At 43.4% G+C, this 24,474-nt stretch overlaps 1 protein-coding gene across 1 annotated transcript in view; it reads left to right on the top strand.

Moving 5' to 3' along the window:
* Nucleotides 1–23,404, top strand: part of MAP3K9 (mitogen-activated protein kinase kinase kinase 9) — a 61,505-nt gene extending 38,101 nt beyond the window's left edge. The window contains exons 6-11 of the mRNA XM_030559670.1: nucleotides 5,224–5,464; nucleotides 6,772–6,894; nucleotides 7,908–8,061; nucleotides 16,358–16,470; nucleotides 17,272–18,084; nucleotides 20,853–23,404. Of these exons, the coding sequence (XP_030415530.1) occupies nucleotides 5,224–5,464; nucleotides 6,772–6,894; nucleotides 7,908–8,061; nucleotides 16,358–16,470; nucleotides 17,272–18,084; nucleotides 20,853–21,334 (1,926 nt within the window). The 3' untranslated portion in view covers nucleotides 21,335–23,404. The remainder of the gene's footprint in view (nucleotides 1–5,223; nucleotides 5,465–6,771; nucleotides 6,895–7,907; nucleotides 8,062–16,357; nucleotides 16,471–17,271; nucleotides 18,085–20,852) is intronic.
* Nucleotides 23,405–24,474: the final 1,070 nt, after the last annotated feature.

Consider the following 24,474-nt stretch of genomic DNA (forward strand, 5'->3'; position numbering starts at 1 on the left):
TCAAAGCTGTTGTTTCTGGCTGCCTGCAAATTCAAACAAACATCAGTATTGGTTACACGATGGTCACCTTGTCAAGGTTTTGGTCACAACCACAAGGGCTAGAGACTTACATTTTTGTAATTATATTTCAGATACTGGAGCACAAGGTACATCTGCCAACACAATTTGACTCTTTGTAGGGAATTAGCTCAGCTCATCATGTACTTGGGAAGCTTTTGAAAATGTCAGTATGCCTGTGTTTTTAGGGGTCTCTTGATATAATCATGCTAGTAATGGTATTGATCTCTTTCTTTCACAAATCATACGGGTTTCCCACTTAACTGATTTAGTTGATATGGCACAATTTTGCAGTGCTGTTCTAGGTGTCAAGTACACATGTACACTTAAAATGTACTGGATGTGGCCTGCAGTGTCAGTAACCAGATTGTGACACATGGAGCCTCTAATCTGTGTCTTCCCCAGGCTCTGGACTGTAGGGATTGCCAACAAGCAAGAGCAACAGTAAAAACAAAATGGAAATAACCTCAGAGGATGGATCAGTGAGAAGAGAATTTCAAGTAGACAGAGCTGTTGTACCCTGATTTTCCCCCTCCCCATAGCAGGAGTTCTCCATGTGTCTGGAACTGATGCAAGGCCAGAGGAAGAAGAAACACAGCTGTTGGCTGGCTTGCTAAAAAGCTATCTACCTTTCATATACTTTTCTTTATGGTCTCTGCTGCAAATAGTCACTGGAGCCGCTGAAGCATCTGTCTCCCAGCTACTCCCTACTCTGTTTTCCTGGAAAACTCCAGCAGGTCCCTTTGCCTTCCCTTTTCCTCCTTCCCCATAGTGGTATTGCGCTGTCTAGTAAGTGTAAGAGAAACATTGGGTGATTGAGTGTGGCAGCAGACTAAGTGGAGACAGCATTGGAGGATAGTAAGGACAAGGGGATGGACAATGTCCACCACCAAAAATAAAGGCTGCTTAGTGAATGGGGGTGGAGTTCTCGTCAGAAAAGTGGAGTACTGTCAGAAAAGTGAACATAAACTGCAGCAGCTCTGTTACTGCCCTCGTAGAACATCTGCTTACTATGGTCAGTATAAGAAGAGGGGAGGAAGTCCCCATCAGTGTATTACAATGGAGTGACTTAATACGTCCAGCAGTTGGGCTGGTGGATATATGCCTAACCAAGGTTAAGGGAACAATGAGCTTATCTATAATGAAAGTGTCACTTAAAGGTCAATTTGCTTTAGGCTCAAATGTTAATTTAGGGGTTGAGGGAGAAAGGGCTCTTTAAAAAAAGACAAAACAAACAAGCGAAAAAAACAACAACCCTTAATGTGAATAGGAATGTGTTCAGAACTTTTTTTTTAATTACATGAACTTTTTTTACATATAAACACTTCCTTCTGATGGTGGTGTCCATTGGTACACGTGGTACAACAGCATTATGTTAGTGCAGTAGAGGCAGAAAATGAAACAGCTCTAATTAGTCCAAGTTCAGTGTCCAGTCTTAGTGATGTGCAAACAGTAAACAAAACCACCAATTATGTGAATTAAATTAAAAAATTATTTAAATGTGTAGTTTTTCTTAAATTGATAAATTTTTCAGAGCAAGAACTGTCTGTACAGTGCATAGCACAGTGGGGGCCCCAATCCCGATTGGAGCTTCTGGTGCTACTATTAGAGAAGTAAAAATATGAATCATCTATAGCATTCGAAAAAGGACATTTTGAAGAATACTTACTTTGACAACTAGTATTTGTTTTTAAATAAAGCTTATCATTAAGCTTACAGGATGGTATTACAGATAACAGTGAGGTTACAGAAAAAAGGAGAGAGAGAGAGAGAGAGAGAGAGAGAGAGAGAAAATCAGTTTAAAAATCCATACAATTTAACAGGATGCTTCCAAACCAAAAGGAATTAAACTTGAACTTTTCAACTTTTACCTCTGCAGTTAAATTGACCAACTGGAGATAATTATTCTGTGATTTTTCTGAAACCTTTTGTCCTTGTGGTGAGAAGGAAGGAATGTGATGGGGAGAGCAAAGGATTTGGAGATCTCAGGAACAATTAATTCCAGTAGATCCGTTTCATCAACAAAGGGCAAGGTGAATAGTTAACTTTAAAATCCTCCATGTTCACAGGGATGCTGCACCCTAGCATGAGTTGATAGGAATGACCTCTATGTAATGAACATTTAAAAGGAAACAAATAAACCTCACTTCATCTCTCTTGATAACGTTATTATGTAGATTTGTGTTAGAGCTCACAGACTCCGTCTTTAATGCCAGAAGAGACCATCGTGATCATCTAGTCCAGAGGTCCCCAATGCGGTGCACGTGGGTACCATGGCGCCCGTGGGGGCATCTAAATGGGCCCGCGTCCTGGCTGGCTGTGGAGCATCCGCTGAAATGCCACCAAATTTCTGCAGCATTTCGGCGGCAACACCTCTTGATGACATCACTTGAGCGGCTCTGCCCGCCACATTCTGGGGTTTCGGCCCCTGGCTCCTGCCAGCTGGGGTCTCAACCCGCTGCCAGCCTGGGGGAAGGAACCCCAGGCCAGTAGCGGGCGCTGAGTGGGACCAGCAATGGGCCCGCTGCCAGTCTGGGTTTCCTTCCCCAAGGCCCGCAGCGGGTGCTGAGTGGGACCAGCGGCGGGATCCTGGCTGGCAAGGGGCCAGCAGCGGGAACCCCAGAGTGGCAGCAGGCTGAGCGGCTCAGCCCGCCCCGCATGCCATCAAAAATCGGCTTGCGTGCCACCTTTGGCACACCTGCCATAGGTTGACAACCCCTGCTCTAATGTATCTATAGTGAGCAACCATATCTCCTCTCAGCCTTTGTTTTGTTAGGCTCAGCAAACCAAGCTCCTTGAGTCTCCTGTCATAAGATAGGTTTTCCATTCCTCTGATCATCCTAGTAGCCCTTCTCTGCACCAGTTCCAGTTTGAATTCATCTATCTCAACCATAGGAGACTAGAACTGTGCACACAGTATTCCAGATGATGTCTCACTAGTGTTTTGTATAATGATACTAATACTTCCCTGTCTCTATTGGGAATACCTCACCTGATGCATCCTAGGATTGCATTAGGCTTTTTCACAGCCCCGTCACATTGGTGACTCATAGTCATCTTGTGATCGACCAATAGGCCCAGGTCTTTCTATTCCTCTGTCACTTCCAACTGATACATCCCCTGCTTATAGCAACATTTCTTTCAGTTAGTCCCTAAAGGCATGCCCTTGCACTCTGCACTATTAAATTTCATCCCATTTCTATTCCAGTTTTCAAGGTCATCTTGTAGGATATTCCAGTCCTCCTTCACAGTGGCGGATTAGCCACTCTGCTGACGGACCCCAGGTCCCAGGCCAATTGGGGGACTCTGGGGAAAAATGTGTCCTGACCCCGTGCCCCGACCCTGCTCCTCAGCATGTTTCGGTTCACGAGGAGTGGACAGAGCAGGATGGAGCGGATTTTCCCCTACGCTCTGGGTCCTGCCTCAGCAACTGAACACCGCCTCCTGGGTCCTAGTCTTCTCCACATTCAGATCCTTAAGTTCTTCAGTCCAGTCCACTTTCCTAACTACTTCCCATAATTTTTTTTGAAGTTTACCCTTTTGAAATAAAAAAAATCCTACTTGCAGACCTATTTTTGTTTATCCTTCCATTTAGTGTAAACTGAATTAGCTTATGATCACTTGATCCAAAGTTGCCCTCTACAGCCAGTTCTTTTGTGAGGTTCTTGTTGCTTACCAATACTAAATTTAAAATGGTGTCACCTCTTGTTGGTTCGGTGATTATTTGGTGGAGAAAACTTTCAGCCATCACATCGAGAAATATCTGGGCCTTGCTCTTATTAGTAGCACTTGTCCGTCAATCTATATCTTGGAAATTCAAGTCTCCCATAATCACACAATTCCTACTAATACTTATTTCATTAAAGGTCTCTATCCATATCCAAATAGGATCCTTTGGGTCTGTAGCATATCCCAAGCACTATCTCATTGGAGCTTCTGTTATCTTTCTTCCTCAAAGTGATTTTGGTCACCAACAGATTCTGTTTTCCCATTCCATCACTTCTAATTTCTTTAAGGTGTACCTTGTCATTAATGTGCAATGCTAGTCCACTGCCTTTACCTTTTATTTCTGTCTTTCCTCAACAGCACATACCGTTCAGTACCTGTACTCCAGTCATGACTACTATTCTACCATGTTTCTGTTATCCCTATAATATCTTGTTTCACTTCCTGCACCAGTAATCCTAGTTCCTCCGTTTGGTTGCCTTACGTTGGAGCTAGGTTTTTTGTTTTGTTTTCTGTCTTATGATGCGCTAGATGGGAACATTTTAATTTTTAGATTGTTTTGAAGTCAATTTAAACAAATTAATGTAGATGCTGATTTAGTCAGGAAAACAAGAGGGAGTTAACAGTTGGAAATTCTGAACAAATCCTGCAAAAATGAGCTGCCATAGCCCATGTCTTCCCCCGTTCACCCTCCCAGATACCTGGAAAGCAAGCATCCAGCTTCAACTGCTGTCGTCATCTTGCTGGAAAGGTGGAAAGTCTGAAGTTGCTGTGTTCATTGATGTGGACATATGCTACCTACTCCCTGGCTCCCCTGTGATAATGGCAATACCCAGACCTGAACAAGCCAGCATATGTGAAAGTTCTGGCTGAGTCTCCAGTAGCATAATCAAATCTGTGCTTATCAAGAGATCTGATGCAGAGCCGAATCTTTTGATGCACATTGTAATGTTCAGTCTTTTATCTTGAAACATTTTTCTCCAAGTTAAATATCTAACTGTACGTATTAGGGAAAGCACCTACATCTGAAATATTTTATACTAGTTAAAGGGAACAACATCTAACATGCCAAAGTTGGAAATGCTTACTTTATTTTTGCAGTCAGTATAGTGCTTGAAAAGTGCCTGGCTGACCTCTGTAGAGACTGAAGTTCTTTGTTTAATCGCAGATCAGACACATCATGACCAGCAGCAGAATAAGCTTCTCCCACATTGCCCTGTCAAAGTGCCTCAACCCTGAGCTGGAGGGACAGCTTTGAAAGGGGAGAGTGGAGTTCAGTCTCTGTCACTTCACTCCTTGGCCTCCTTGCTGAGTATGTGAACCAGGCCAGTAATGAACTCCAGCCATCTTTGGATTTGCTCCTCTAGTAGGTAGAGTAGTTTCAGAACTCATATGTCATACTTGTGATCTATGGAATTCTTCTCTCTTTCCTCCCCGCAGGAGCTACGCACGTGGGAGGAGGAGCTGACCCGTGCTGCACTCCAGCAGAAGAACCATGAGGAGCTGCTGCGGCGGCGGGAGCAGGAGTTGGCAGAGCGTGAGATTGACATCCTAGAAAGGGAGCTCAACATCATCATCCACCAGCTGTGCCAGGAGAAGCCTCGGGTAAAGAAGCGCATAGGCAAGTTCAAGAAGAACCGTCTTAAGTTGAAAGATGGCAATCGCATCAGCCTCCCTTCAGGTCAGTGATGCTGTAGTGCCGGGTTATAGAGGGGTCCTCTTGTGCCAAATGAGTTTCTGTTAAATGTAGCTCCTTTGTGCCTGCAGTCGTAGAATGTCCCATTGATGGTCACAAGATGTGCCTTAAAAAATCCCAACCTCTTTGGCATCAAGAAATTAAAGATTAGTGGTTAGAGGGAAAAACATGGGAAATGGTAACAATAGGATGCACTATGAATAACATTGTCCAAAGGGTAAGGATGTGGTTAAAGAGGAATGTTGAATGTTTGAGTGTTTGTAGCACAAATCACTAGTCTGCAGCTGGTATCAGGAAATTCACTGTAAAGCAAAATATTAATTTTAACTACCAATGCAACATTTAGTTCAACAATACCCCAAATGCCCACTTTCATTGAAGGCAATACCTGAAAGTGGTGGAAGTGTCTACTCTGGAGTCTTCTTATTGCTAAATAAAGCTCATGTGGGTATATTTGATATCGGAACAGCAACCATAGTCCATTACACTGCTGGTGTGGGAAATGGCCGTGGGACTCTGAGAGTCATGTTGGGTAGCTAAGGGAAGATTATGAGGACTACAGCACTCAACTTCTCAGCACCATTTAGCTCATAAATACAGAATTAGATTGCTGCTTCGTTCCCTCAAGACTGGATGGAAAATGTCACTTGGTTGGCCAGCAATTGGGAAAGTAGGTGGGAGAATGAGGATGGCTGCCAATTGAGTAGTGAGTCCATTGTGATAAGAGTGGGTACTGAATGTGCAAATTGCTTGGGGAGTTCCAAAATGGCGGGAAACAGAAAGCTGCATGTGTTTGATTACATAATTCACCCAGAGTTGGCAGCCTTGTTATAGATGGTTCTTAACATATACTGCACAGTTAACTCTCTCTCCGAAGGAAGACTGAGAGTTGGGGGGAAGAGATGGTGGTAGATTATATTTTTAATAATAACCATCTTTAATAAGATTGTAAACATTTGTTTCATGAATTTTAGCTTGCCCCATAAGCCTCTTTGGGAAATGAGATGAAAAGGTTTCTACCTGAAAAATTATGCAGGTACATATGGGTAGGAATGTCAGTCCCCAACTGGACACACTTATATGCGGCTCCTTTGCAGTTGTATGTCCAGATGCAAAGCGCTAATGTTCAGGCTGCGTTAGGTGTGTGTGCAAATTGGAGATTTATGTGCCTGCAAAGATGCACTGAAACACTGATGCCATTCTGCAAAGGTACCAGAAAGAATTAATAATCTTCTTTGTTGTGTTTTATGAATGAGTATTTTAATTGTGATTTTGGTTTTTTTTTTAAACAGATTTCCAGCACAAGTTCACTGTGCAAGCATCTCCAACCATGGACAAAAGGAAAAGCTTGATCAGTAGTTGTTCCAGTCCTCCTGCAAGTCCTACCGTCATTCCCAGACTCAGGGCCATACAGTGTAAGGAGCTTACTATAACATTGAACTTGGGAAGAAATATAATATGTCTAGCAGGTGCTGCAGTGGGGTGTTGAGTCTTGTTTAGGAAAGGCCTATAAACGTTCCTGAATGAAGTCTAACTGTGGGGAGTAGGTGGGGAATGTTCCTTCTCCCAGAAATTGAACCTCACTTGTTTGTGTTTCTGGGCACTTGCTGATTGATTGTATTGGAAGTATATTTCTCAGGGATATAGCCTGCTTGCTATAACTAAATGTATGGGATATATTTGGAAGTTCAGAATGTATTTTTGAGGTGGATCAGCTGAATAGGCTGAAAGAGAACTGTGTGGCAAAGGAATGGAAATTGTTTGGTAAAAACATTTCAAGAAAAATGGAAGCAATTGGTGTGGGAATGTGGCCCTGTCATAACAAGCAGTGGAGACCTTAAAGGGGACACAAGTACATTTTGAAGAGCAATATGAAGGTAGTGTTGCCTAGTGATTAGTGTGGGTCTCAGCACCATGGAAGTTGGATTTCTATTCTCTTGTTGGCAGTTTTAGAAGAGAACCCAAGGATTAAATAGGCTATGAAGGCCTCTCAGGGTGCTCTTTCAGGCTCAGGGTTGAGGCATGATAAAGGAGGGTTACACAGCCATTGCCTTTGGCAAACCTCCTTTGGGTTTGTATTCTATTCCCTGCTTTGCCACAGATTTCCTGTGAGACCCCTAGGCAAGCTACTTAACCTCTGTGCCAGTTTCTCCATCTCTAAAATAAGGATTAAAACAAATCTATCTGTGTCATGTGGGTGTTGTGTGGCTAAATTGATGTTGGTGAGCACCTCACACTCTTCAGGTGGTTGGTTAAGTAATGTTAATACATTTCCTTCAGGGTCTGTAGCATTGTGCCTTGCTTCTCTTTTCACCAGTGCTGCAGAGTGCTACATTGCCACTCAGGAGGTGAAGGCAGCATTTTGTGTTTTTCCTGCCCCACATGCCCATCTTTTCTCTCCCCCCCACACATTTATTGGTTTCCTTAGTGACACCTGGCGAAAGCAGCAAAGCATGGGGATGCAACTCAGTCCTACAAAAGGAGGAAGGAGAGGAGGAAGAGAAGAGAAGCCAGAAGAAGAAAGGGCGTACCTGGGGACCAAGTTCTCTTTGCCATAAAGAGTTAACTGTAGGAGAAGATGGGTAAGAACAAACAGGGAGGGTCTTGGGGGGAGGTGTGAGTGGCCAAAGTTTTCTGAACTTTAAAGCTGCTTACGAGCACGTGGTTCTCAGAAGGGCTGCCTGGTAAAACTCCAGCTCTGTCCTGCAGATCTGCCTCAATTTTCAACTGAAATAATTATTTATCCATTGTCTCACAGACATTAGAGATAGAAGAAACAGGTAAAGTCTCATCTAATCCATCCTCAGTGATCCAGTGCAGCATTGTTTTCAGCGTGCTTTCCAGTGCTTCATCCAGGGTAGATTTAAAGTGGTGGGGTTTTTCCATTTTGCTTAGGAGACTATTGCACGGCTAATAACTCTCAGATATTAGGTATCTTTTCCTGATATTCAGTCTAAATTTTCTGTAGCTCAATATCCTCCAGCTTCTAATTATACCCCCTTTGGACTACCCTGAAATATTCTTCTCCATTCTTCATATTTATACCTTCTGTCAAGGTTCCTCCCCCACTCTGACTTTAGGGTACAGATGTGGGGACCTGCATGGACACTTCTAAGCTTAATTACTAGCTTAGATCTGGTAACACTGCCACCATCCAGAAATTCAATGTCTGGAGCACTCTCTGTCCCCCCAAAACTTTCCCCTCCCTGGGTTGCCTTGAGGGACTTCACCAATTCCCTGGTGAACACAGATCCAAATCCCTTGGATCTTAAAACAAGGAGAAATTAACCATCCTCCCCCTTCCCCCCCCCCACCAATCCCTGGTGAGTCCAGATCCAAATCCCCTTGGGTCTTAAAACAAGGAGAAATTAACCATTCCCCCTCTTTCCCCCCCCACCAATCCCTGGTGAGTCCAGATCCAATCCCCTTGGGTCTTAAAACAAGGAGAAATTAACCATCCTCCCCCTTCCCCCCCCCACCAATCCCTGGTGAGTCCAGATCCAAATCCCCTTGGGTCTTAAAACAAGGAGAAATTAACCATTCCCCCTCTTTCCCCCCCCCACCAATCCCTGGTGAGTCCAAATCCAATCCCCTTGGATCTTAAAACAAGGAGAAATTAACCATCCTCCCCCTTCCCCCCCCCCACCAATCCCTGGTGAGTCCAGATCCAAATCCCCTTGGGTCTTAAAACAAGGAGAAATTAACCATTCCCCCTCTTTCCCCCCCCACCAATCCCTGGTGAGTCCAGATCCAATCCCCTTGGATCTTAAAACAAGGAGAAATTAACCATTCCCCCTCTTTCCCCCCCCACCAATCCCTGGTGAGTCCAGATCCAATCCCCTTGGGTCTTAAAACAAGGAGAAATTAACCATCCTCCCCCTTCCCCCCCCCACCAATCCCTGGTGAGTCCAGATCCAAATCCCCTTGGGTCTTAAAACAAGGAGAAATTAACCATTCCCCCTCTTTCCCCCCCCCACCAATCCCTGGTGAGTCCAAATCCAATCCCCTTGGATCTTAAAACAAGGAGAAATTAACCATCCTCCCCCTTCCCCCCCCCCCACCAATCCCTGGTGAGTCCAGATCCAAATCCCCTTGGGTCTTAAAACAAGGAGAAATTAACCATTCCCCCTCTTTCCCCCCCCACCAATCCCTGGTGAGTCCAGATCCAATCCCCTTGGATCTTAAAACAAGGAGAAATCAATCAGGTTCTTAAAAAGAAAGCTTTTAATTAAATAAAGAAAAGTAAAAATCATCTCTGTAAAATCAGGATGGAAAATATTTTACGGGGTGATCAGATTCATATAGCCTAGAGGAACCCCCTCTAGCCTTAGATTCAAAGTTACAGCAAACAGAGGTAAAATCCTCCCAGCAAAAAAGGAACATTTACAAGTTGAGAAAACAAAAATAAGACTAACACGCCTTGCCTGGCTATTACTTACAAGTTTGAAACATGAGAGACTGATTCAGAAAGATTTGGAGAACCTGGATTGATGTCTGGTCCCTTTTAGTCCCAAGAGTGAACAACCCCCAAAACAAAGAGCACAAACAAAAACTTCCCTCCATTTGAAAGTATCTTCTCCCCTTATTGGCCCTCTGGTCAGGTGTCAGCTAGGTTTACTGAGCTTCTTTACCTTTTACAGGTAAAAGAGGCATTAACCCGTAACTGTCTGTTTATGACACCTTCAAATAAATATTTTCCTTCTCTGGTGTAGTATTATTAAGCCGGGACTAGAGGAGCCAGGTAGATATTTTTTTCAGGCTTTTAAAAAAGTATGTGTATACTTGTGTCAAGTCTGCTGCTGTTGATTTCTGTTCTGTGGTTCCAGTCTTACGTGAAGACTGTATACCAAGATTCAAACCTCAACATTTTTGAGATGCTGCTTAAAAGTATTTATTTTTAATGATATTATTAAAAATTCTGAGGTGACTTGATGCCTCATAGGTTTGAAGGTTGGATATAGAGCCTTTCACACCTAGGTTACTAGTCTGGATTCAGCCCAGATTTGTAGAGGAAAAAGTCTGATAGCTGGTCAGTAGCCTATCTGAAATAAGTCTGGTGTCTGTTAGTTTGCCAAATTCCTGGAAGATAAGTGTCCATATAACAAACCTGCCCTCCAAAATTGACATTGATTGCCCCCCGCAGAAAAGCCAAGGATTGAATGGTCCATCGAAATTCAATTACAATTGCCCTTAAATGGTGGTCTTTCTAGCCCAGGCTTTTGAGGCATATTAGTAGGACAATGTGGAGAGAGCTTTCAAGGCCACTACTCAAGCTGTATCTGTTCTGTAGATAACTCTTGAAAATGAATGCTTTTATTTATCACATAGTCCCATGCCTTTCACCAGCATTACATTTAACAGGGGGAGGAAAAAATGTTGATGGTGGAAAATGCTTCTGCCTTGAAGTCCAGAAGCCTTTTGTTGGAACTCTGAGAGAGTTGGAACTCTGATTTAGTTGGTGTTGGTCCTGCTTTGAGCAGGGGATTGGACTAGATGACCTCCCGAGGTCTCTTATAACTCTAATATTCTATGATTCTAAAATCTCTTCATCTCTTCCAATTCTCCTCTCCAAAACAACAGCTGGAAAGAGTGAAGCATCTATTGTGCACAGGGAGCTAGGAGGATGGGATTTGCCAGTTTCCTAAGAGTGATTGAAATTAACTTAATCCTGTTCCCTGCAAAACTGAGGTGTTATCTCTGTAACTGACTGTTCTCCTCTTACAGAGGAACTCAGTAAGGTCACAGCATTGTACAGAGCAGCATCTGGAACATGGTGACTATTTTGCTGAATGGGCAATGCAGTGAATACATGATGAGCCCTTGCTGCTCATTGAAATCGTGCCAGACTGAGAGGCTCTTCAAAGCAGACAGAGCTGCAATAAGCTGCAGTCACTCTAAGGCACGCTGCCCACTTTTATTTTATTTTTGGTTAGTTAAAGGTAAATTTTAAGGCTCATCACGTAAGTGCCAGACATAGGTAAAAAATCCCCTTGCAAGCTTTTCGCACAGAGCTGTGCCAGTGCTCTTTAATCCTGGCTGACAACATTCTTGTCATTTCAGTTGTCTACATAGCTCTCTGCTAAGGCATCTTGAATCCTTATTTCCTTTATCCTTTGCCATGTCTTTTCCAACAGGGATTTAAAAAAAAAAGAGTTACAGTAACAAGTTGATAAATTGGAGAGTGTTCAGGGAAGAGCCATGAGAATGATTAAAGGATTAAAAGACCCGTATTATAGTGATAGACTCAAGGAGCTCAATCTGTTTAGCTTAACAAAGAGAAGGTTATGGGATGACTTGATTACCATATAAGTACTTACATGGTGAACAAATATTTGATAATGAGCTCTTCAATTTATCCGTGAAAGATATAACACAATCCAATGGCTGGAAGCTAAAGCTAGACAAATTTGGGGCGGGGAAGGGAAATAAAGATTTAACAGTGAGAGTGGTAACCATTGAAACAGTTTACTATGGGTCGTGGTGGATTCTCAGTCACTGGCAATTTTTAAATCAAGATTGGATGTTTTTCTAAAAGAGATCCTCTAGGAATTTTTTCAACAAGTTCTGGGTGCTTTGTTTTACCAAAGGTCAGACTAGATCAGTGGTTCTTAAACTTATTTGGGCCCACCTTCTGTGTGTCTGTAGTCCTTTATACTACCCACCCACCCACCCACCAATACATTAACCATCACCCAGCTCTCAAGGCAGAGTGGAGAGCCGCGGCTGCTCACTGGTGCTCAGCTCTGAAGGCAGCGCCATGCCAGCAGCAACAGAGAAGTAAGGGTGGCAATGTGAAAAGTAATATTCATCAATATCACTTTTCACAGCAGACTTAATGCCTCATTGCCACCCTTACTTCTGCGCTGCTGCTGCCACCCCAGGGCTGACAGCTGGAGCCCTGCCACCTCCAGGTGAGGGTTTGGGTGGGAGGAAGGAGGAGAGCCCAGGCTGCCTCCCTGTAAGGGATTGGTGCGGGGAGCGCCCAAGCCTGGGCTGCCTCCCAGTCAGAGATTGAGGGGAGGGAAAGGAGAGCCTGAGCCTGGGTGGTGAGACTCTGGCTGTCCCTTTTATCCCCACCTCCCGGGGGTGCATGTTCCTTTTGCACAAGCCCCAGCTACCTGGGGCTGATAGCCAGAGCTCCTGGGTGAGGGGGGAACCTGCACTCTAAATTCAGGTTTATATAAAGCCAGTCACTGAAAAATGACAGTGATTATTTTTATCCTTTTAAAGCTTGTCTATGAACTGCAGAGATATGCATACCTGATAACAGGCTGATATGCTGAACTGGCAGGGGCTGATTAAGGCTGAACATAACTTGGAACAGTGTCATGACATTTACATTGTGACTTTGTGATATTTACTTTAGGGTGTGTGATGGAAACCCTTAGTCTTCTAATTCTGAGCCCCACTAGCCCTAGTAGACCTCAAGTCAGCTGATAGAGTGACCTGGCCTCAGCCTGCTGTTGTGACATGGTAGATTTTTGTTCTGCCTAGGGATAGACACTTTCAGGTTTTCATACCAGCAGTTGGGTTGTTAGTGTTTGTGTGATTTTAATGTTCTTTTGGACTGAAGCTGACATTTATGGATTTATGGTAGCTATAGGCCCTTGAGCTGTGATCCCTTTCAGATCTCGCAAGCCAAGCAAGACATAACCTGATCAATATGTAGATGAGGGACTTTCAAAGAAAATCCGTTTGCTGCAAAAAGTGGTGTTGGAAATTCAGTAGCAGACATGCTCGCCTGCATCAGTACTGTACCAATGCCCCAGCATGGTGTTTAAAGGACAGTGTACTGTTGGAGACTCTCTCTCTCAGATGAGACATTGTTAAGGATCCCATTACACGTTTGGCAATTTACTGACCAAATGAGATCTAATCAACTCACAGGCTAAAGGAGCTTGTAGGAATTCCCAAGGAGAGGGATAACAGGTTTTCTAGTAGGAAGGGAAGCTGAGGAGGATGAACGTAGTTACTACTTTCTCATAACATAAATATATGAATACTTTATCAACTTTCCCACCCAAACTGAAAAAATCTAGACCTAGCTCCATCCCCTCCCAAAAAAAAAAAAAAAAAAAAAAGGTGCTGGGGTGGGTTTGGGGCTAAAGTAGGTTGTTTGGCTGCTAGTATTGTTCCAGAGGTGACATGCTTTAGCAAGTGGAATATATATGTTGAACTTCTTTCAAGCGCACCCTAGTGGCGTATATGTTGTGCAGCAGTCTCATTGTCAGGCCTGCAGGGACTGTGGGTAGCAATGTTTGTAATTTGGGTGGGAGTGAAATGGTAAAAGAATGTAAGAATGAGGTGAAAATAATAATTAGTCAACTTCAGCAAAGTCTTGGAATTATTCTGATCACTCTTAGTCTTCATATTCAAAGTAAGGCTCACTTTCAGTGCCAATGAATCTTCGACCTCTGCTTTTTTATGAAGGAAGCTGTGTCTAGAAGGAGGCATAGAGAAGCAGATGAAGTTGATGTGTCGTGCTGTGCCACAAAGGTCAGCCCAGAACACCCCTGTAATCTTCAGGGATATCAGGACGAAGGTGAAGGCTAGACTGACAATAGTTGTGCATTATTCACTGTTTTGCTGTTTACCGTCTGTATACATTGAGAACCTAGTACATACCCTTCCAACTCCACGGAGAAAGACTCCATACTAATTGTCTATACACCTTATAAAAGACCTTGGCATTTACCCTTGGGGTGAGCATAGTGCCCCCTCTTCTTTTTGCTTCCATTGACCATCTGTCCATTCCTTAATGTCTCCTCTGTGTTTGTTTATCCAGGTGTGTATATATAGGTGGGATACTTAAATATAACTAAAGCTACCAGGTTGTTTTAGCACATAGTTACAGCACATCTTGAGATGAATAAATCATGATATAGAATTTTGTCCTTGTATAGGTCACCCCATCAATCACACTCTTGTTGCTAAGTCATAGGGACGCCTTCCATTGGGACATAAGATCAACATTGTGCTGACTGGGTTCAAACTCATGGCAAGATATTGCACGCACTCTAGTGGGAATGATTAATGTGGAAGAATGATAATATCTCAAGACCGATAAGAACAGAATGCTTTTAATGTAATTTAAAACTATGCCCCTAAATTGGAAATAATATCTATGGTTCTAAGATATTGCAACAGTCATTACCCAACTGATCATGTGCAAAATCAAGTGTAGTCTTTGCAGTATTGCTACAAAAAGATAGTCCTCTGTCCAGTGAATTACAGGAGCAACCTTAATTAAATAGAGAGTAAAGGAAATGCATACCCACACAATGAAATCTGTAATAATAATAGTTTGAGATCCAGATCCTAGGTGAAAGGCACTAAAAAGTGCAGAGTGCCTCCAGTAATGAATTAAGCTTCATGAGAACCCCGGAAGGAGGTCAGTATCATTCACATTTTATAGATTTGTGAAACAAGCACAGGAGAATTGTATGATTTCCCCAAGATCACACAAGTCACCAACACAGGTAGGAATATAACCCAGATCTCCTGATCTGCACACTCATTCTCTGACCATTAAACATGCTCTTTCCCAGCCCATTGAGATAATGTGTGCACATCCATAGTACAGTGAGATTGCTGACCTTGACTTATCGGCATGGTTAAACCACCTCTCTCTCAGCTTCTGACTCTCTTAGCTGGGTCTTAGCTCTTCACCTAAGCTGTGAAGTGTATAAGTTTAGGAGTTTGAAGAGAGTCACTTCAGATCTGCAAGTCCAGATAGTACAAGACAATTAATGGGTGCTGATATCCTTGCTGATGTGCCAAAAAGTTGTACCACTGAAAGTTCTGACATTTACAGTGGCTTGACAGTGGCCCTAGGAAGTAAACAATGTGATGGTAACACGCTTGTGTGGATGGAAAGTAAAGATCCATCTGGGCTACAAAAAGTTTGGCTGCAGATCCTAACTCCCCTAAAGTTTGAGTTTGGATTAGAGCTTTTAGTTCTGGCCCATATTTAGAAGAAAATGAATGATACAGTCATACACTAGATGGCTGCATTGACTGTTGGGTCTGCAGTATAATCATTCCAAGGTGCACTGGAGTTATACGTGTGACTATTACCACTGTTAACTGGTTGCTCTAAAATTGTTTTTTGGAAAGGGTTAAATATACAAGGCATGACCTTGGCACATCCCATTCCCTGCAGTGATTTTCATCTTTCATTATTGCTTTGTGTTTTATGCTGAAATATTCTTGGAGATTAATTTTCTTTGCTCGCTATATATTGTTGCACCTGCCTTAAAATGCGAGTTTTGTGTAGTTTCTGTATCTTCTATAATTGCCTCCGCATGTTCTGTTTAAAATGGTATTTTGTAAAGTCTTGCACCCCAACACATAATTGACTCTCAGCAAACATCCCTGTGCTTGCCACATTGTAGTACAGTAGGAGAGATGCTTTTTCATTTTTTTTCCTTTCGTGGTGGAAACATGTCTTTGTTGCAAAATGTCTTACTTCAGGAGGCCATTAGCTCTGTCTATGTGGAGATGAATTGGCCCAGGTCTTCAGTCCTAAACGGAATAGTATTTGGAAATGTAGGGGAGAAGAGTCATAAGAAAGGCCATACTGTGTCAGACCAGTGGTCCATCTAGCTTAGTATCCTGTCTTCTGACAGTGATCAGTGCCAGATGCTTCAGAGGGAGTGAACAAAACCAATTTTTCAAGTGATCCATCCCCTGTCTCCCTGTCTCAGGTTCTAGCAGTCAGAGGTTCAGGAATGCCTAGAGCATGGGGTTGCATCCTTGATTATCTTAGATACATCAATGGCTATTAGCCACCCTCCATTAACTTATTTAATTCTTTTTTGAACTCAGTTATATTAGTCTTGTGTAATACATACTTTTCCCTGTCTTTTCCTCCTCCAGCCTGAAGTCTCTGGTAGATGGATACAAACAATGGTCATCTAGTGCTCCAAACCTAGGGAAGGTCCAGAGAACTACACCTGCCTTGCCAGGATTCACCAGCCTAGCAGAGATGGGTAAGGGCAGACCATGTACTTTATTTCACGCACGTGTACACATCCTTCAGTGAGCAATTCTATTCATCCAAGGCATCTTACTCTGATGTCTTCACTTTGGTGGCTCACTATTTCCCCTTAATTTCCACAAGGAATGCCCTTTCTCAACTCGTCTTTTGGATTTTCTGTGTGTTCATTCCCCTCCCATCTCTCCACACTCACTCTCTCTCACTCTGCAGCTCACCAGTTCTTACCCCAAACCTCTCAAAACCACTGTCCAGCTCTCTGTTCTCTTTGGTAGCGCCACATTCCTTAGAAACTTTGTGGTCTTGTTAATAATGCTGTTGGGAAAGGATATTTGGGTGCTGCAATATAGGGATAGATCACTTACAGGAAATACTGTGGGAGTGGTTCTTGTTTCATTTCCTACCTTTCTATTCATGTCCTTATCATGTGTAAATATACTGCAGCTGGGAAGGCTGACAAGCTCTTTTCAGAAAGCTACGCTTGGTCAGCCAGTAGGGGTCACAGCTGAACATGTGATTTATCTATTCTCTACCTTTTCAGTGCTCCCAGCCTGCACCGGCTTTGAGAGCTGGATTCACATCCACAAGGGCCAGCTTTTTGTGCAGTCTTGGATTGCCTAGCTTGGACAGAAGTGCCAATCACATTTGACTATGGTTAAACAGTTAGTGTTTAGATGAAGGCATTTCCTCCTTTGCATGCTTTGTGAAGCTTAATCCATTCATGTTTGTAAGGTACGTTGTGATTCTCTGGTGAAAATGTTATGCCAACACAAAGTATTTTTCATTTGCTTTGCAGAGGATGAAGACAGCGAGTGTCTTAATGGAGACGAAGTGCACCCTTCACCTGGGCGCACCCCATCGTACCTCTGCATTCCTTTTCAGAAGAGCGGAGACTTGGATGGCCCACCCAGTGATGCCAATGAGGAGTCCACCCCTATGAATTCTGCTACAAGCACCCCTCAGCTCACGCCCACCAATAGCCTTAAGCGGAGTGGTTCTCAGCATAAGCAGTGGGAGATTGCCTTGCTTGGTTGCGGAGCAGTGCTGGCTGCTGCAGGCCTGGGCTTTGATCTGTTGGAGGCAGGCAAGTGCCAGTTGCTGACCCAGGATGAGTTGGAACCACCCAAGGAGGAGAAGAAGAAGCGTGACAGTATTTTCCAGCGGTCTGGGCGCCCACGCAGAAGCACCAGCCCACCTTCCCGGAAGCTCTTCAAGAAAGAGGACCCCCTGCTGCTGCTGGGCGAGCCATCCACCTCACTGACCCTCCTCTCCCTGTCTTCAATTTCTGAATGTAACTCCACCCGCTCCCTGCTGCGCTCAGACAGTGATGAGATTGTGGTGTATGAGATGCCCATCAGCCCTATGACTGTCAAGGCTCCCTTGCCAGTAGTTACCAACCCACTGGTCAATGTACGCATTGAGAGGTTCAAGCAGGACCCCAACCAATCCCTGACTCCCACACATGTGACTCTCTCTTCCCATGCCCAGCAAAGGGGGCACAGGCGAACCCCTTCTGATGGGGCCATCAAAGCGGCTGGACTGGTTGCCAATGGGTGCTCTCCCAATGGGTGCACTTCCAGTAACTCTTTAACTGGTGCACTGGGCACAAGTAAGTTTCTCCTTCTCCTCTTTCTCAGTCTTCAGAATGAAGGCCAGGCAGTTGGTGCAGTGGTTCTCCTATCCCTCCCTCTTGTGCCTTTGTTCATTGAGAGAATGAGTACTCTGTGTTTATGTAGTGCCTAGCACAATGGTCTGTGGCAAAGGCTCCTACGCATTACCTTATACAAATAATGAATAAAATAATACTCTAATCCAGCAGTTCTCAACCTGTGGGTTGGGACCCCAAAGTGGGTCACGACGCTGTTTTAATGGGGTCGCCAGGGCTGTCTTAGACTTGCTCGAGCACAGGGCTGAAACCAAAACCCAAGCCCCACTGCCCAGGGCCAAAGCTGAAACCTGAGGGCTTCAGCCCTGGCTGGCGGGGCTCAGGTTACAGGCCCCTTGTCTAGGGCTGAAACCCTGGGGCTTTGGCTTTGCACCCCCTCACCTCCCCAGCCTGGGGCAGCGGAGCTCAAGCAGACTCTGGCTTCGGTTCCCCCTCCTGGGGTTGTGTGTTGTTTTTGTTGTCAGAAGGGGGTTGTGGTGCAATGAAGTTTAAGAACCCCCTGCTCTAATCAGTTCAGGCCTGGTGTCACCACTGATTCACTGTGCAACTTTGGGCAAGTCACATAACCTCCTTGTCTCTGTTTCCTCATCAAAGGATATTGTGAGGCTGTCCTGGTATAATCCCCCACTCTGAACCTTAGCGTCCAAAAGTTGGGGTACCAGCATGAATTCCTCTAGGCTTAATTACCAGCTTAGTACTTGTAGCGCTGCCACCAACCAGGAATTCCAGTGCCTGGTACACTCTGGCCCCCCAAAACCTTGCCTGGAGACCCCCAAGACCCAGTCCCTCTGGATCTTAACACAAGGAAAGTAAACCCTTTCCCTCACCATTGCCTCTCCCAGGCTTCCCCTCCCTGGGTTACCCTGGAAGATCACTGTGATTCAAACTCCTTGAATCTTAAAACAGAGAGGAAAATTTACATCCCCTCCTCCTTCTCTCTCCCCTTCCCAGATGCTCCTTGAGAGAGAAAGTAATCCTAACACAGAGAGAAAATAACCTTTCTCTCCCCCTTCCCTCCTTTCTCCCGACCAATTCCCTGGTGAATCCAGACCCAGTCCCCTGGGGTCTCACCAGAAAAAACAAACCAATCAGGTTCTTAAACAAGAAAAGCTTTTAATTAAAGAAAGAAAATATAGTAAAAATTATCTTTGTACATTTAAGATGGAATATGTTATAGGGTCTTTCAGCTATGGAGGCTGGGAGGGTATTCCCAGTGTCTAAGTATACAAGTACAAATTAAAACCCTCCCAGCCAAATACACATTTGAACTCTTCCCAGCCAAATACACATTTCAATCCTTCCAGCCAAATACACATTTGCAAATAAAGAAAACAAACATAAGCCTAACTCGCCTTATCTACCCAGTACTCACTATTCTGAACTTATAAGAGCCTGTACCGGAGAGATTGGAGAGAAACCTGGTTGCACGTCTGGTCCCTCTGAGCCCCAGAGAGAACAACAACCAAACACTAACAGCATACACACAGACTTCCCTCCCTCAAGATTTGAAAGTATCCTGTCCCCTGATTTGTCCTCTGGTCAGGTGACAGCCAGACTCACTGAACTTGTTAACCCTTTACAGGCAAAAGAGACATGACGTACTCCTGTTCTATTAACCCTTAACTATCTGTTTATGACAGAGGCTTACTACATTAGTTTCTTAGACAGAAGGCATTATCCAAGTATAACATCACTTCTGTTGTTCGTTCCTGAGAATTCCACCTTCACACTTCACCCTTCCTTAAGTTCCCCTTATGCTTTCAAGGCACCTCCTATTCTGAAAGCCAACAAGAAATGGACCTGAGGCCTTCTGGACTGAGCCGGTGCCACTTTTTGTTCATTGGCAAGGGGGTTCATGTTGGGGAGTACAAGGTGTGCTCTGCCGCCAAATCTTTACCAGGGACTGAGCGTCCACAACATCCAAAATTCCTTACCAGTATAGGGGGAGAAACACTGGAATTGTTCTGTGATCTAAGTGGCTGTAGCTACTTAGAACAACTGCAGCCTGCCAGGACAATGGCCTATTGTATCAGGGTCTGTAGTGAGATACAAGTTAACATAGTCATTTATGCTCTTAAAAATAGCTTTAGTGAAAATTTAAAACTTCCTTTTTTGAGCAAAAAATTCTGCTTTGGAACACTTCACCATATACAAATTCATATGATGAGACATTGTGCTTATTGTGTATATTCTATTAAAATACATTAAATGAACATTAAGATGATAGAGTGAAGCATCCCAGAGCCACTGAGTGACAAGATTTAAGGTTTCCTACTCGAGCTTTAAGTGATCCGATTATATATCGGAGCAGCTGTGTCTCACTAGTGCATCCAGAATAGTCCAGAAGCCAGTGGACCAGTCTCTTATCTCAAATCAATACAACAGGGCTATAGACTTCTTTGTTGTTTGGAGAACTATATTTGTCCCCTTTTAATAATTTGTCCACACTGGAACTTCTATTCCCAAATCAGTGTTTCCTATATTTATTAATGCAATACCAAAATTTTCTGGGGGAAAGGTCAAAGCTCCCCCAAGCTCATAGTGGTCTACCTCACATAGTGTTTCAGATGAAAACTGAGGGGTTCTGAATTTTGGATATATTACCTTATTTTTGCACTTGCCTTTAGTGTATCTGGGCATTGAAGTCAGATGCCTTAAATAACTCCAACTTAACTGATGTGTCTTTTTTTCTCTCTCTCTTTTTTGGATAGGTGTATTAAAAACTCCCAGCCCAAGCAGAGATCCAAATGAGGTCCCTCGCCTGCCAGACCCCAACCTTGTCTTTCCTCCAACCCCAAGACGCTGGAATGCACAGCAGGACTCCACACTGGAAAGACCCAAGACCCTGGAGTTCTTGCCAAGGCCACGCCCTTCAGCCAATCGGCAGCGGCTTGATCCCTGGTGGTTTGTGTCACCCAGCCAAGCCAGGGGTGAATCCTCTGCCAACAGTTCAAGTACTGACACCCCAAGCAATCTGGACTCCTGCTTTGCTAGTAGCAGCAGCACCATAGAGGAGAGGCCAGGACTTACTGCTCTGCTTCCTTTCCAGGTGGGTGTTCCTGTAGAGGAGCGGATGCTATTGGATATAGATGTTGAGGGGCAGAGCCAGGACCGCACGGTTCCGCTATGCAGAACTGAACTTAAAACAACCAAACCTGCAGCGTATGAACTGAAACCAGAGTTCTGGTCTTAGCATGAAATCCATTAGGGGGCAGTAAGCCTCTTTAGAGTCAATCATACTACTTGCACTGAGAATGCACTTTGAAGATAGATAAAATGGAGGGATGCTACTGAGATCATATAATGGTGCTGCCTCTATTGAAAAGGTGTTGTCTGACTGCCCGATTTTTATCTGCAGTTGGATGTAACTGGGCAACTCAAAGCTGCTGACTTTTGCTGTGGGGATTTTCTGTAGTCTTCCTTATCTTGTCGTTGCAGTTTGAAACGACAATAAGCAAAAATGGTCATATTAAAGTCTCTATATTTGACCTGACAGAGCTTGACAAATGTTGTATATTGATATATATCCCAGTATTAACCTGGATCCTGAGATCCCAAGTATTACACTATATCAGGCACTGGTGTTTGGTATTTTTCCAAGGCTGTCCAAATGGGAGAAATAGCAAATATTTGGAGATTTGCTTCACTGAATCCCATTCTTACAGCAGGGTTGGTCTGGCATCTACCCGCTACTCCAGCAGAAGCACCTGGCCCACACATGCATGGATTTTATAGTCTCTAATAAATTCTTTGTTAAATGCTCCTCTGATGCAGTTTTCATCTGGAAATCTGACACATTCCATCTAATCAAATCTATCTAATTTATATAATATAATGTAGCCCCTTGGTATGAGTGGACCTATAGCTAGAAAAGTAATTCACTCTTTCTGTTGAGTTCTGTGTGACCTCAAATGCTGGCTCTCCACACTGATGATGTATAACAAAACCATCAGCATTAGGAACCAGACAGTATGTTTGGCTTGCAGAAAGAACTCAGTGTATTCATTAGTGAGGTTCTTCCTCACTCTGTCAATGCTAGGAAAATCATGTGTGTAATCCTAATGTCCTGCTTCCATCAAAATCCGTGGGAGCCAGATCTCGCACTGAGGCCTCATATCATGTAGAAAATATGTATCTGGATTAAGCTGAAGTCCTAACCAGTTCCATTCCTTATCCTATCCTGTTCCTACTCCTAGATCTTTTATCCTGGGTTAATGTCTTTCCTACTTTAATCTCTTTTTTTCTGCCCTTTTGTCAGTAGCTGGGTTGCTCCAAATCTCCAATAGAGATCTTAGATACAATTCACTAGGTGCTAGGAAGCTAAGAGCCAATTGGAAGAGCACAAATCCCCATTGCTACTTTTGACCACATGTTGCCAAATGGAGAAATCTCAGATCAGTCCCGGTATTCAATGTAATAATGGATTAATGTGTCGCTCTAACCAATCATTCTTGAGAAGGGGAAGGTGGGCAGTGTAAATTCATTATGGGAAAACCACTATTCAGGTAAATATATTAGTTCTTTGGCATCTGAATAATTCATGTGCTAATTGCCAAGCAAGGGAAGGGAAAGTGCGTGACTGGAGTTTCACTTGAGTTGTCCAAGAAATAATGGCAAAATACTGGGGTAAAAGGTGTTAAGGTTTAAAAATAGTTAATGGCAAATGTTGGAATCTGCGGTAACAGCAGCAAATAGAGTGGTGCTAAGAGAAAATATATTTACATCTGAGAAACTCCACTCTTTTTAAAAACTGCTGTCTAGGAATTGAATTGAATAAATAACATTTTCAAAGTAACTCCCACATTTGTCTTTGTGGATCTCTTCTACCTTTGTTTCTTTTCTTACCCTGTCCCATCAGTTCATTCTCTTTTCCGTTACTTTAATTCACAAAGTGAGATGCTGAATTAGGAAATCAAAAAACTCTCTTGGGCCCTTATAATATGGTGCCTTGAAGATTTTGATTGTCCTTTGTTCTCCATGTTCATCCTGTACAACCAGAACAACCAAAACCTAAGAACCACAGGTCTCTTTTGATTAATTTCTGGTAAACTGAAAAACTTTATTGGAGAGATGACCTTTATGTAAGAAACCAGATTGGCAGTCGCTGCAGCCTCTTCCCAGACCAGCTAGATGATCCTGCTCTGCCATTAAAGAGATCCCATGCCATCTCCCTGAGTTCCACATCAGTAGTACAATATTATTTTTCTTAGGGTATTTTTTCTCAGTATACTGTTGTTGCCTCAGGTGGTTGCTATGTATGGGACAGGGAGTCTCAGTGTATAGTTTCTTTTGTCCTACTGAATGTGGGATTGGATTGATTTGTGAGCTGCATAGAACAAATGCTGTGTGGCTTAGTTTCAAAGAATCATAGAAATGCAGGGACGTCAAGAGGTCATCTAGTCCATCTCGTGCTCTGCGACAGGACCAAGTATATCTGGACCATCCCTGACTGTCTCACCTGTCCTTAGAAACCTCCAATGATGGGGATTGCACAACCTCCTTTGGAAACCCAGTCCAGAGTTTAGCTATTTTTATAATTAGGAGGTTTTTTGGCATTCTAGGTTCCTTTTATATTTCACATGTCTGCTCTCCTGGGTTTTGTTTCCTTTGAAAGGACCACCACTGCGGCTTTCAGTACTATAGTATGCTTCATAGCATGTGAGATCAAATACCTGACTTGCAGAGTTTATACCAAGGGTAGGCAACCTATGGCACATGTGCCGAAGGCGGCACGCGAACTGATTTTCAGTGGCACTCACACTGCCTGGGTCCTGGTCATCGTTCCGGGGGGCTCTGCATTTTAATTTAATTTTAAATGATGCTTCTTAAACATTTTTAAAACCTTATTTACTTTACATACAACAATAGTTTAGTTTATAATATATAACTTATAGAAAGAGACCTTCTAAAAATGTTAAAGTGTATTACTGGCACGCAGAACCTTAAATTAGTGTGAATAAATGAAGACTCGCCACACCTGTTCTGAAAGGTTGCCGACCCCTGTTTATACCTTCCCATTAATTGAAACATGTACTGAATTGTCTCTGTTACTGGGGTAAAAATAAGCAAGCAGTTACCTTCTCTCAGTTATTGTTCTAAATCTCTGCTTTTAATGGCTTGCTCCATCCTCCTCATCTTCATCAGTTTATTATTTATTATTAATATTATCTATTTATTTGAATTGTGGTAGTGCCGTAGGGTCAAATTATGGTCAGGAAATAGCACACACATAGTAGATAGCGCCAGCTCCTAAAGGAGCTTATAATTTAGGCATAAAAAAGAGTCAACAAATGGAGAAAAACAAATATCGAGGCTAGCGGGGGTGGGTGGGGA

The sequence above is a fragment of the Gopherus evgoodei genome, chromosome 4 (genome assembly GCF_007399415.2).
Source record: "Gopherus evgoodei ecotype Sinaloan lineage chromosome 4, rGopEvg1_v1.p, whole genome shotgun sequence".
NCBI lineage: Eukaryota > Metazoa > Chordata > Testudines > Testudinidae > Gopherus > Gopherus evgoodei.